The sequence below is a fragment of the Gigantopelta aegis genome, chromosome 9, assembly GCF_016097555.1.
Source record: "Gigantopelta aegis isolate Gae_Host chromosome 9, Gae_host_genome, whole genome shotgun sequence".
NCBI classification, from domain to species: Eukaryota; Metazoa; Mollusca; class Gastropoda; order Neomphalida; family Peltospiridae; genus Gigantopelta; species Gigantopelta aegis.
In genome coordinates this window covers 4,275,768-4,289,156 of record NC_054707.1, presented here as the reverse complement: position 1 = coordinate 4,289,156, position 13,389 = coordinate 4,275,768, and the positions used below count along the sequence as shown (strand labels likewise).

The 13,389-nt window shown below is 38.8% G+C and overlaps 1 protein-coding gene across 1 annotated transcript; it reads right to left on the bottom strand.

The window, feature by feature from the left end:
* Window positions 1-844: 844 nt before the first annotated feature.
* On the bottom strand, window positions 845-12,983 carry LOC121380739 (cysteine-rich venom protein Mr30-like). The gene is made up of 9 exons (XM_041509697.1): window positions 12,776-12,983; window positions 11,379-11,470; window positions 9,822-9,912; window positions 8,911-9,047; window positions 7,887-7,972; window positions 7,483-7,571; window positions 5,872-5,970; window positions 1,895-2,014; window positions 845-1,372 (listed from the first exon to the last, which is right to left on the bottom strand). Exons 1-9 carry the CDS (start codon window positions 12,981-12,983, stop codon window positions 1,197-1,199), a joined length of 1,098 nt encoding a protein of 365 aa, XP_041365631.1. The 3' UTR covers window positions 845-1,196.
* Between the last annotated feature and the right edge of the window lie 406 nt (window positions 12,984-13,389).

Below are 13,389 nucleotides of genomic sequence, written 5' to 3'. Positions count from 1 at the left end.
AGATGACAAAAACAGGGAGGGGTTGGGGGGGGGGGGGGGGCTAATATAATTAATCTGGGGATGGATGCATTATCTTCCAAGGTGAAGATTTTGTGTGGAATTAAGCACGAAAATAATATGTTTATAATTAATAAACTATTTTCCTACAAAGGACATTCACGTGAAACCGTTTTTATGTTTTATTGGTAACCTTTGTATATACTGTATACTTACAATATCAAGATGACTTTATTTTATTTTATTATATGTTTTATTTCATTTCTGATACATACTTCAAGAAATTAGTATTACAATAACCTGATTCATTATTACTAAGGTAACCTGAACCTCAGAATCACAAAACAAAAGTTTCATAAAATATGTTTATTATACATAAATGGCATTTCAAGACAGCACGCTTGACGTTGTCAACAAATCAAAAAAATACCTGACCGTTTTTACTTTATTATATATGATTTAATGATGAAATGTTGTGGAATGAAACCCGAAACCCGTGTAGCGTTATGATGTTTCTACATACAAACAATAGACAAGAAGATAATATTCAAAAGTTACCTTTTATTGATGAAAAATATAATTTTGATGGAATATATTATATACATGCCAAACATTACATCTGATAGTTGTCACTAGGTGTACGAGATGTAACAATGCAGCTAAACTACAATGGATTTCATATATTCAATTTCTGTTTCAAATTTGCAAGTGTTTAGAAAAGTTAAAGTTTGTCTTGTTTTACGACACCACTTAACCACCAGAGCACATTGATTTATTAATCATCGGCTATTGGATATCAAACATTTTGGTAATTTAACATATAGTCTTAGAGAGGAAACCCGCTACATGTATCAATTAGTAGTCGGGGATCTTTTATATGAACCATCTCACAGACAGGATAGCATATACCAAGGTCTTTTGGTTTACCAGTCGTAGGACACTGACTGAAACGATAAATAGTCCAATGGGCTCACCGACAGGGATCGATCCTAAGCTGACCGCGCATCAGGCGAGTGCTGCAAGTGTTTAGACGTAATTCGTATTAAAAAGATTTTTTTAAATATTTGTAAATGGTAACTTTTTTTCTCATGCCTGTTTATCTGTATATATATATAATAACAGGTCATCATAATACTGATACAATTTTAAAGTTTTCATTCCATTGGATGGGTGTAATTTGGTTTAGGACGTTAGTATTTTTACTCAGTTATTTGGTCTAATCCATTGATGGCCGCCATGACAGCAGTGCAGCAGATAACTAACATCAATGTACATTGCGCATGCGATGAACGTGATACCGAGACTGGTGGCCGTTTTGTAGGTCCGGATAACGGAGGTGACGTCACGCCAACGTCTGTGTAGTTAACATCAGCATCTGCAAAGAAATTATCTCACTGGTGTAGTCTTTAAGCCATCGGTTCAGTGGGAAGGTGTAAGACAATTACACAGACTTCTCTTTCACTAACAATTAACCACTATCCTGGACAGACAGTCTAGATAGCTGAGGTGTGTGCCCAGGACAGCGTGACTGGACCTTTAATTGGACATAAGGACCAAAATAGATTGAAAGACTGAAATAAACTATAAAATAAATAGAAATCAGTTTAATTACATGATGGTTTTTAGCGGTTTACAGTGTCACCTGTGTTGCAAAATATGGGAAACAATATCTTGGCTGCAAACTCAGGACAGTCCCTTTCAACTTTTACCATTTTGGGATATTCGTACAGTGTTTTATTATATAGCCAGAAGAGAATTGACTTGACACAAAGAAGTATACAGAATTAAAGAATTAATATTACAACGTCAGTATAGAAATTACTGTTTTAGAATTTTGAATGTTGAACTTAAGTCATTTACTGGTATCTACACCTTATATCTATACATTATAACTTACATGGACAAACGTTGCACCGACGCGGACAGTACACACTGGTAATATGGTAGTTGTTGCACTTAGAAATGACGTCGTCTCCCCCACACAGCGCTTCATCTTCGACCACGTCGCTGCAGTCCACTACACAAAACGAAAGAAAATGAAAAGAATGTCTGTTTAACGACACCTCCACGCTGTTTAAACTTTGCCGATTTGGTGTCTAACATAGGGTTATTTCCACACATGGATGACCGAGAGAGAGAGAGAGAGAGAGAGAGAGAGAGAGAGAGAGAGAGAGAGAGAGAGAGAGAGAGAGAGAGAGAGAGAGAGAGAGAGAGAGAGAGAGAGAGAGAGGAGGAGGGAGGAACCCGCTGTCACATATGCTACTGTTTTTTACGTCCATTTCCCCATAGGCAGGACAGGACAATACATTCTATAGTGTTTGGTGTTCCAATCGTGGGGCACTGAGGCTATAGAGGGTGATCGATCCTGTGACTCATTGAATATTAAGCAAGCGCTCTACCACTGAGCTACACCATGCCACACTATTCAAAATGATGCCATGTGATAATAAACCATTCTTAATCGATAATATAATACGCAAGGCCTTTTTGACAGTTTCCATCGTTCTGATCGCTTCTCGTCTTTTGATCTGCATTGCCGACAGCCTCCTTTGTCCACACGACTATCGTACACACATCATATTAAATACTGCGTACAAAGATGAATTCCATAAATACAACGTCAGTAGAAGCCGCCATGTTATTATTTGACATGCAATTGGCTATATACACTTTAATATACAGGGCGACTGTGTATATAGCCTCGGCAAATGAGGTCTAGCTGTCTACACGGGGGTCGTATTTTGGAGGAGAAGCAAGCATAAAACCATCAAACCTCATCTAAACGGGTTACATCTAGTATAACATAATATGTAGATAGGAAGAATACCAACCAGGACCCCGTTTTACGAAGCGATCTTAGCGCTAAAATCATCTTACGTGCATACCTTATGCACTTAAGGTGATCTTAGTATTAAGATCACTTCGTGGAACGAGGCCCAGAACAAATTATATCCAAAGGCTTGTTTTAAAAAGAAACATGGTTTAGCTCAGACTAAAAATTATTCTTCCCTCGGTTTCAGATATATCTCTGTATTTTGACTAGTCAACTGTATATGAAGTATGAGGCTATTTTAAAATGTAATACTTACACAAGCACGTGTCTTGTTTGTAGAAGTGTATGAGGCTATTTTAAAATGTAACACTTACACAAGCACGTGTCTTGTTTGTAGAAGTGTTTGAGGCTATGTTAAAATGTAACACTTACACAAGCACGTGTCTTGTTTGTAGAAGTGTATGAGACTATGTTAAAATGTAACACTTACACAAGCACGTGTCTTGTTTGTAGAAGTGTGAGACTATGTTAAAATGTAATACTTACACAAGCACGTGTCTTGTTTGTAGAAGTGTATGAGGCTATTTTAAAATGTAACACTTACACAAGCACGTGTCTTGTTTGTAGAAGTGTTTGAGACTATGTTAAAATGTAACACTTACACAAGCACGTGTCTTGTTTGTAGAAGTGTATGAGACTATGTTAAAATGTAACACTTACACAAGCACGTGTCTTGTTTGTAGAAGTGTGAGACTATGTTAAAATGTAATACTTACACAAGCACGTGTCTTGTTTGTAGAAGTGTGAGACTATGTTAAAATGTAACACTTACACAAGCACGTGTCTTGTTTGTAGAAGTGTAGGAGACTATGTTAAAATGTAACACTTACACAAGCACGTGTCTTGTTTGTAGAAGTGTAGGAGACTATGTTAAAATGTAACACTTACACAAGCACGTGTCTTGTTTGTAGAAGTGTAGGAGACTATGTTAAAATGTAACACTTACACAAGCACGTGTCTTGTTTGTAGAAGTGTGTGAGACTATGTTAAAATGTAACACTTACACAAGCACGTGTCTTGTTTGTAGAAGTGTGTGAGACTATGTTAAAATGTAACACTTACACAAGCACGTGTCTTGTTTGTAGAAGTGTGTGAGGCTATTTTAAAATGTAACACTTACACAAGCACGTGTCTTGTTTGTAGAAGTGTGTGAGGCTATTTTAAAATGTAACACTTACACAAGCACGTGTCTTGTTTGTAGAAGTGTGTGAGGCTATTTTAAAATGTAACACTTACACAAGCACGTGTCTTGTTTGTAGAAGTGTCTGAGGCTATTTTAAAATGTAACACTTACACAAGCACGTGTCTTGTTTGTAGAAGTGTGTGAGGCTATTTTAAAATGTAATACTTACACAAGCACGTGTCTTGTTTGTAGACGTGTGTGAGACTATGTTAAAATGTAATACTTACACAAGCACGTGTCTTGTTTGTAGAAGTGTGTGAGACTATTTTAAAATGTAATACTTACACAAGCACGTGTCTTGTTTGTAGACGTGTTTGAGGCTATTTTAAAATGTAATACTTACACAAGCACGTGTCTTGTTTGTAGACGTGTGTGAGACTATGTTAAAATGTAATACTTACACAAGCACGTGTCTTGTTTGTAGAAGTGTGTGAGACTATTTTAAAATGTAATACTTACACAAGCACGTGTCTTGTTTGTAGAAGTGTGTGAGACTATGTTAAAATGTAATACTTACACATGCACGTGTCTTGTTTGTAGACGTGTGTGAGACTATTTTAAAATGTAATACTTACACAAGCACGTGTCTGTAGAAGTGTATGAGACTATGTTAAAATGTAATACTTACACAAGCACGTGTCTTGTTTGTAGAAGTGTGAGACTATGTTAAAATGTAATACTTACACAAGCACGTGTCTTGTTTGTAGAAGTGTATGAGGCTATGTTAAAATGTAATACTTACACAAGCACGTGTCTTGTTTGTAGAAGTGTGTGAGACTATGTTAAAATGTAATACTTACACAAGCACGTGTCTTGTTTGTAGACGTGTGTGAGGCTATTTTAAAATGTAATACTTACACAAGCACGTGTCTTGTTTGTAGACGTGTGTGAGACTATGTTAAAATGTAATACTTACACAAGCACGTGTCTTGTTTGTAGAAGTGTCTGAGACTATGTTAAAATGTAATACTTACACAAGCACGTGTCTTGTTTGTAGAAGTGTGTGAGGCTATTTTAAAATGTAACACTTACACAAGCACGTGTCTTGTTTGTAGACGTGTATGAGACTATGTTAAAATGTAACACTTACACAAGCACGTGTCTTGTTTGTAGAAGTGTATGAGACTATGTTAAAATGTAACACTTACACAAGCACGTGTCTTGTTTGTAGACGTGTATGAGACTATGTTAAAATGTAACACTTACACAAGCACGTGTCTTGTTTGTAGAAGTGTATGAGGCTATTTTAAAATGTAATACTTACACAAGCACGTGTCTTGTTTGTAGAAGTGTATGAGACTATTTTAAAATGTAATACTTACACAAGCACGTGTCTTGTTTGTAGAAGTGTATGAGACTATGTTAAAATGTAATACTTACACAAGCACGTGTCTTGTTTGTAGAAGTGTGAGACTATGTTAAAATGTAATACTTACACAAGCACGTGTCTTGTTTGTAGAAGTGTGAGGCTATTTTAAAATGTAATACTTACACAAGCACGTGTCTTGTTTGTAGAAGTGTATGAGGCTATTTTAAAATGTAATACTTACACAAGCACGTGTCTTGTTTGTAGAAGTGTATGAGGCTATTTTAAAATGTAATACTTACACAAGCACGTGTCTTGTTTGTAGAAGTGTATGAGACTATGTTAAAATGTAATACTTACACAAGCACGTGTCTTGTTTGTAGAAGTGTATGAGGCTATTTTAAAATGTAATACTTACACAAGCACGTGTCTTGTTTGTAGAAGTGTATGAGACTATGTTAAAATGTAATACTTACACAAGCACGTGTCTTGTTTGTAGAAGTGTATGAGGCTATTTTAAAATGTAAGACTATGTTAAAATGTAACACTTACACAAGCACGTGTCTTGTTTGTAGAAGTGTGTTATACAACAACAGGAGCATGTATCTGGGTGTAATTCTCCTTCGTTTTCACAAAACTTTAAACCGCAGTCTATAATGAAATTAATGCATCTGCAGTTATTATCAAACACAACAAATACATGTACGTGTAATACAATATGTTTTAAACATTCACAGGTTAGATGGTTAACGTCAAATGCGTGTTCAGGAGTGCGTTTCTTGTGTCTAGCGTGAAATGGATGTAATATGATAGAAGACGATGGTACAAGTCAAATTGTTCGCGAGCGCTCGACATCCTGAACACACAAATAGACTTGTTCGTAATGACTGTAAAAGTGATAATCATGACATTATATTCCATATGCTATTATACTTAATAATACCTTTTGACAAACTAAAACCCCTAAGTTAGACACGATTCCAACGGGGGGAACCCAATGGCGCCAAACAAGGTATATCGGGGGAGGCGAGGGCAAATATTGATACCTGCTTGCGTGGGAGATCACGATGGACTGTTTGGATGCAAATTGGTGAATTTCGCTCAGACCAATGACAGGTGTAGAGACGCAAGTCAATGAAAATCAGTATTCCGCTGGTTTGGAACGAAATACAATCACGGTACCTCTTAAAGAGGCGATAACGTCATTGCTAATGTTGAGACGGTCCCCTTGATTAGATATAATGTTAGCAATCTTTTCAAAAGCATTCACGTGTGTCCCTTAGTCGGCTTGTCGCATCGAAGTATCGATCCAAAACCCTAGCAATTAATCGAACCTTACTAAATTGAGAGCTAAACATGGTTGTTCAGGTAGTGTGGTCGAGCATAAAAGTGCAGCCGGACAAAACTGCGAGGTTTTTTGTGGGATTGGGGTTTTTCCTCAGGCGAAAACTTAATTGATTTGTTATTGATGGAGAAAATGTATATAACCGGGGACGGGGGGGGTTACGTGTCTGAAATTCTGAATAAAAACATTTTGACATAAAATCCTATTTGTTATGTATGGATAAAAAAAAAAAAGTTAATGTTTGTTTTGTTTAACGACACCACTAGAGCACACTGGCTATTGGATGTCAAACATTTAGTATAGACAGGATAACATACCACAGCCTTTGATATACTATTAGTCGTGGTGCACTGGCTGGATGTATGGATAAAAAAAGTTCGTTTTGTTTAAACACATTGATTAATTAATCATCTGACATGTAGTCATTAGAGGAAACCCGCTACATGTTTCCTAGTGAAGCAAGGGATCTTTTATATGCACTTTTCCACAGGACGAATATGTACGGGCTTTTTTTGTTGTTTGATGTCCATACACTAATAAAGGTAAAGGTACAGCTTGTACTCTCCCCCACTAGAGGTAGTGACACCCCGCCCCAACTAGATATTCTACCCCCACCCTATATCCTGACCTGACCCTGTGTTAACCAGCCATACAGAAAAGGAGCAATAAAACAGGTGTCTTAAGGACAGGTAGTTGTCTAATGAAAGTCAAAATGTACAAAAACGTATATGAACGTGGCAGTGGAATTCAGGTGGATGCTCTTAATACAATGGCCTGGACATATTTGAATGTATAGAGATTTTTGGTTGTTAGCATACCACAGAGTCCAGCCACACATTTCGATGGACAGTCGCCACAACTCGCCCCCTGGTGGTATGGAAGATCGGTCCCGTATCTTCGGCTGAAACTACAAACAGAAAGTAAATTAATGTTAAAGTGAAGTGAGCGTTGAGTCACAAAATGCAAGCATGATTATACAATATCTTATTGCTATTCAACCTCTTAGCGAACAAATTGGTACACTATAGAAGGATGTAACTAGCCTAAAATATCGGGGGTGGGGACAGTAAAAACAAAATGGCACAGTAATGTAAGATTTTCTCTAGCTTGACCAAAGAAGAACTTTTAAAGTAAAATGGGTGGGGGCTTTTGGGGGGTTGGGATATGTCTAGATACAGCGGTGGTATATATGTGTGTACAAAATGTAAATATGTTGACTTGCCTTGGTCCGTAGTTACAAACAAAGAAACTGGTTCCGTCGCAGTCCGCATACCCACATCCTAGTCGGGTGGTTTCAGCCCACACCATCTGAAATGTTAAACCGAAATTACAAAACTACTTATATAGTGAACAACAACTACAAACGTGAATATGAGGGGTTTATAATATATTTACATGCTATAATGAATTAGGTAAATAGAATGCATTAAAATGTTCACGAGACATTGATAATCATAACATACACAAACATTAATGTGATTCAAACTGAATGATTATCAATAAATTAGAGAAAACTAAATTTATATGTGTATTTCTTTTGTTGTTCAGTATAGATTTTATCCAATATATTCCTGACACATGCTAATATCAGACTACCAACTGCCACGACAAAGTTGGCCAACTGTCTACTCTCACGACTCCTACGATTGTCGAGCTGCTAGTTTGAGTGCTCTTACAACTCGATTCTCGTCGTATAACCCATTAGTTGTTAATCTGAGCACACCCGTCGTAATTCGGGGGTTGGAAAAATGACAACGCAACCGAGCATTAGTGTCACATATGCAGATAACTGTCTTCTAAACATCATTAAAGGTACATACATATACTGACTACCAAAACAAACGTAAATCAGCTTGATCGTTAGTTTGTAATTATAACACAAGTTGGTTTACTTGATCACACGTGCTCAATTCTGTGAAATAATACACGATCGATAGACTCAAAATACACACTCACAAAGAAACATGTAATCTGAACGTGCCTTAAATATATTAAAAATGTATAACATTGAATCCAAAGATATATTTCTTTTATATCATTGTTGGTGTGGTAGTGGTGGTGATGGTTGTGGTGGTTGTGGTGGTTGTGATGGTTGTGGTGGTTGTGATGGTTGTGGTGGTGATGGTTGTAGTGGTGGTGATGGTTGTGGTGGTTGTGGTGGTTGTGATGGTTGTGGTGGTTGTGATGGTTGTGGTGGTGATGGTTGTAGTGGTGGTGATGGTTGTGGTGGTTGTATTATGTCATACCTGAAAGTACTGAGCGGTGTGTTCCAGAGAATTGTTTCCACCAAATGTAAAATTCTCCTTCTCGCCGTACCATGACAAAATAGCCACAGTCCAGTTAAGCTTCCCCACTGCTACGTTTTGACCTAGTGATAACCTTCCTGGAAGTGACAAACATATTAAATACAAATGAACCTCGACGCATTGGTGGATGCTAGTGAAGTGCAGAGTGCATCACCCCCTCCCTATTTTACAAAATGAATACCCCTTTTGATATATTTGGGTAAACTCAGATACGTGTTGAGGAATTTGTGAGGGAGGGGGTTTCTAGACTGGTGGATCTGTTCACTGAGGCAACATTTCTTATTTCTTATTGGAATTAGCTCAGTCGGTAGAGCGCTGGTCTGAGGTGATTGGGACGCAGGATCAAATCCTCTTTATGGACCCATTCGCTGATTTCCCCCCTTCCCAATAACTGTCACGCCAAAAGTGTATCAGGGGCCGTGGTATGTTTTGTCCTGTCTATGGGAAAGTGCATATACAATACCTCTTGTGCTAATGACAAATGTAACGGGTTTCCTCTAAGGCTATAATATGTCTGATAGCCGATATCCTGACTGGGATGGTGCAGATAAAAGACCCCTTGCTAATAATGGGAAAATGTAGCGGGTTTTCTCTCTAAGATTATATATCAGAATTAAAAAATAGTTGGTACCCAATAGCCGATGATTAAGAAATCAATGGCAACCAAATTTTAACTTTCTATTAGCCGAGGATCAAATAATCAATATGTTCTAATTGTGTCGTTAACCAAATAGAATTTAACTTTCTAATAGCCGATGATTAATTAATCAATGTGATTTAGTGATGTCGTTAAAAAAAACAAGCTTCGTTAGTTGGGTGTCCACTATAAACAGGTTCCACTATACACGTACCTGGAACCGCCCTGTGTTTAGGCTGGTCGTGTTTTAGCTGACACGCCTCGGCCCAAGCCTGCGCTACCATGGCAACCTCATCATCCCATGCCTGTAACGGAAGACACTAATTAAGTTACACCGGGTGGCCTCGTGCCGTGTACAATTTGCCCGCGGCGTCTTGCCGCTCATTACCAAGCAATCGATGGAAAGTCTAATTGTTTTAACTCATCGGTCATTGCAATAAATATAGGCCTATTGACTAAACACAGAGACGTATTTCGGTATTTGGCGCCCCTAGGCCACTAAAGTTTTTGAGCCCACTGCCCATCCCGCCCCCGCCACCGCCCCCCCCCGTCCTCCACCCGCGTCCAAAACCATATTCGTAATGTCATGTAACTCTAGCCTGTGGTCAGTTAGCTAGGCACAATGTACCATGTAGATTGTCCCCTTAATAAAGACCATTTGTTGTGGTGCGAAATTAATTTGACATGAGGTGTGGGATCATATTATGGAATAAAGAAAATGTAAGGAATATGCTGATGATCATACGCGTGATTGGGGGGGGGGGGGGGGGGATGTACATGGCATAAAGTGTAGATTCTACTAGCTAATGGAAAAGTGGAATTTCGTGCAGCAAGCAATAAAATAAATAAATTGCAAAAGTTTGCCGTCCCCTAAAATGTGGCGCCCTAGGTCTGGGTCTAGTCGGCCTGTGCACCGATACGACTCTGACCAAACTAGATTGTGAAGACGAAATAGTTTCGGGATTTGGTTTTTCCTTTTCAAACTAGCAAAGTGTAAGACTGTGTTAATATATATCCCATAATTGACATAACAGGATTGTACACTCAAATTTGAGTGTGTAGTAGCCCGAGAACTCTGTCTGTAAGAGAGCAAGATGGACATCTGGACAGTTATGACGCTTTCATTACTGTCATAACTCTCCAAATGTCCGTCTTGGTCTCTTCCAGTCAGAGTACTCGGTCTAAGTGTGTAGTAGAAGCTGTTATATTCAAAACTAATACGAATATTCCATTAGCATTTTCTGTATCGCATCTCAACACGAGGCAGAGTCTAAAGGAAGTTATGACAGAGTCGTGATGTTCAGCAGCCATAAATCATTTTCAGATGTGTCCATAGAAGGAGAATTGGGGCTTAATTAATTAAACTCGTTCCACTTTGCGATCGTGCAGTGCAGTGCAAAATACTTGCCACGACGATGTGATGTAGTCTTGGAGAGCTAAGAAGAGCTCTGTGAATTCGATTCCAGGGCCCCGTTTTACGAAGCGATCTTGGTGCCAAGATCACCTTAAGTACATTACTGCCTTATACACTTAAGGTGATCTTAGCGCTAAGATCGCTTCCTGGAAAGGGGCTCAGGGGCCTAATTCACTAAACTCTCGTAACTTTGCGATCTCGCAGTGCAATGCTAAAAGACTTGTAAGGAGGATGCTTTGTTGTCTGGCAGAGCCTAAGAGACCTTTGTGAATTAGGCCCCTGGTCTTGAACACGATATAGGGTTTTCTCTCCATCCGTTAAAATACTTGAAGCTGACCCCAAATAAGATTTGTTTACCAGTCTCATGATATTAGCGGCGGAAGGCGTCACTGATGCTCTCAGCTGGTTATGCATGTCCAAGATCATTGTCTTTTCAGCGCTCCCGACTCCTACAAACAAAAACATGACATGTTTTCTGAGTAGCAGTTCTGAAGTCGCTCTTAGAATATATTAAAATAATATTTGTGGTGGCTCATAGAGACGATATATGTAGTGGGGGATCACACGCTTTCATTGGCACAAGCTCTTCTAGTCAGAAACAAAAGTTTGTTTGTTTGTTTGTTTGTTTGTTTGTTTTGTTTAACGACACCACTAGAGCACACTGATTATTAATTATCAGCTACTTGATGTCAAACATTTAATAAATTTGACATATAGTCTTAGAGAGGAAACCCGCTACATGTTTCCATTAATAGCAAAGGGTCTTTTATATGCACCATCCCACAGACAGGACAGCAATACACGGCATTTGATATATCAGTCGTGGTGCACTGGCTAGAACGAGAAATAGCCCAATGGACCCACCGACGGGGATCGATTAGTCAGAAATATGTTGCAAACTCATAATAGGAAATAATAAACTCTGAAGGTTCCACACAGTTCACTGTTGCGTGTATGTCAATGCAATTTCTATATCAGAATAAATTATTTGAAAAAAAAAAACCACATTAAAAGAACTACATGTGTACTATTTTTAAAAAGTACTGTCGCTAGGTAACCACCATGCTAGAAATCTATATAGGCTGAACCAAACAGAGTTATCCACCCTTAAGCCAAAGCACCACCTCACTTTGTTGTTATGTAACTGGCAGCAGACCACAAAAACTACTAGGTTATTTAAATGTCGCAGCAGTTTAGGTTTATGAAATAGATCTTCACTGAAAAACAAAGAGTATAAATACAGAAATGCCGTTTTAAATCCTTTATATATATATATATATATATATATATATATATATATATATATACTGAACAGCATTGAAAACGCACCTACAAGAAATGTTTGGTTTTGAAAAGAATACCTGAGCAATAAATGTTTTTGTTGTGAACAGCAATAGATGGATGATTAATAATGAAAGAACAAACAAAAAAGGATGCGCAATCACTGATTAGTTTTAATTCATCTACGTATGAGACACGTGGAGTCAAAATGAAGTCAATAACGCGTATGACCACCATCTGCAGCAACACAAGCCATGCAACGTCTTCTCGTCGACCCGACAAGTCTGCGAATAGTGTTCTAGGGGATAGCATTCCACTCCTGCTGTAGTGCCTTTTCCAGTTCTCTGGGGTTATTCATTTGTGGACGAGGTGAGATGCGTTGGCCAAGGTAATCACGAAGATTCTCTATTGGCGATAAATCCGGGGACAGTGCTGGCTATTCAAGCAAAGGGAAATTATTGTTCGCTGGATACTGTGGGAATGACGTGATTTTGCAAGACGTTTTCCGGTAGTAAATGGCATTAATTCTGCCACGGCAAACATGGAGTGCTGTTCGGTGATGACAACTGATCCCTCCCCACACCATGACACTCCCTCCACCCCATCGATCCGTCTGGACAAGGCAGTGATTGTGGTAACGTTCTCCACGCCTAAGCCACACCCGCAACAGACTATCAGCATTCATTAAATGGAAACGGGAATCGTCAGAGAATAGCACACCATGCCAACGTTGTAATCTCCAATGACGATATCTTTCTGCTCGTTTCGATGTCGATCAGTCAGGATAGGTCCAACATAATATTTTGGTCGTTGAGCACGCAGCCCAGCAGAGCGAAGACGGGGACGCACAGTGTCTGCGCTGATAACCCCTCGTCGACTTTGAACAGTTGGTGCAGTGCTGGCAGCTGACAGCGTTCGATCACGAATATGGAGGCGAACAATATGGTGATCTTGTCGTGGTATCGTAACACGTCGTTGGCCTGGACGTGGACTGTCCCTGGTGGTTCCTGTCTGCTGGTATCTCCTGTGGTATCTAGTGATTGTTGAATGGTGGCATCCAAACCGCTGTGCGATGACTCTACTGGAA

Excerpts from the sequence above, each read along its gene's own strand:
- LOC121380739 (XM_041509697.1), bottom strand. The coding sequence starts at position 12,983 with ATGCTGATAGTCTGTTGCGGGTGTGGCTTAGGCGTGGAGAACGTTACC. Across the intron at positions 7,973-8,910 it reads ACACCGCTCAGTACTTTCAG|ATGGTGTGGGCTGAAACCAC; the intron begins GTATGACATAAT and ends TTAACATTTCAG. Across the intron at positions 5,971-7,482 it reads ATGTGTGGCTGGACTCTGTG|ACTGCGGTTTAAAGTTTTGT; the intron begins GTATGCTAACAA and ends ATTTCATTATAG.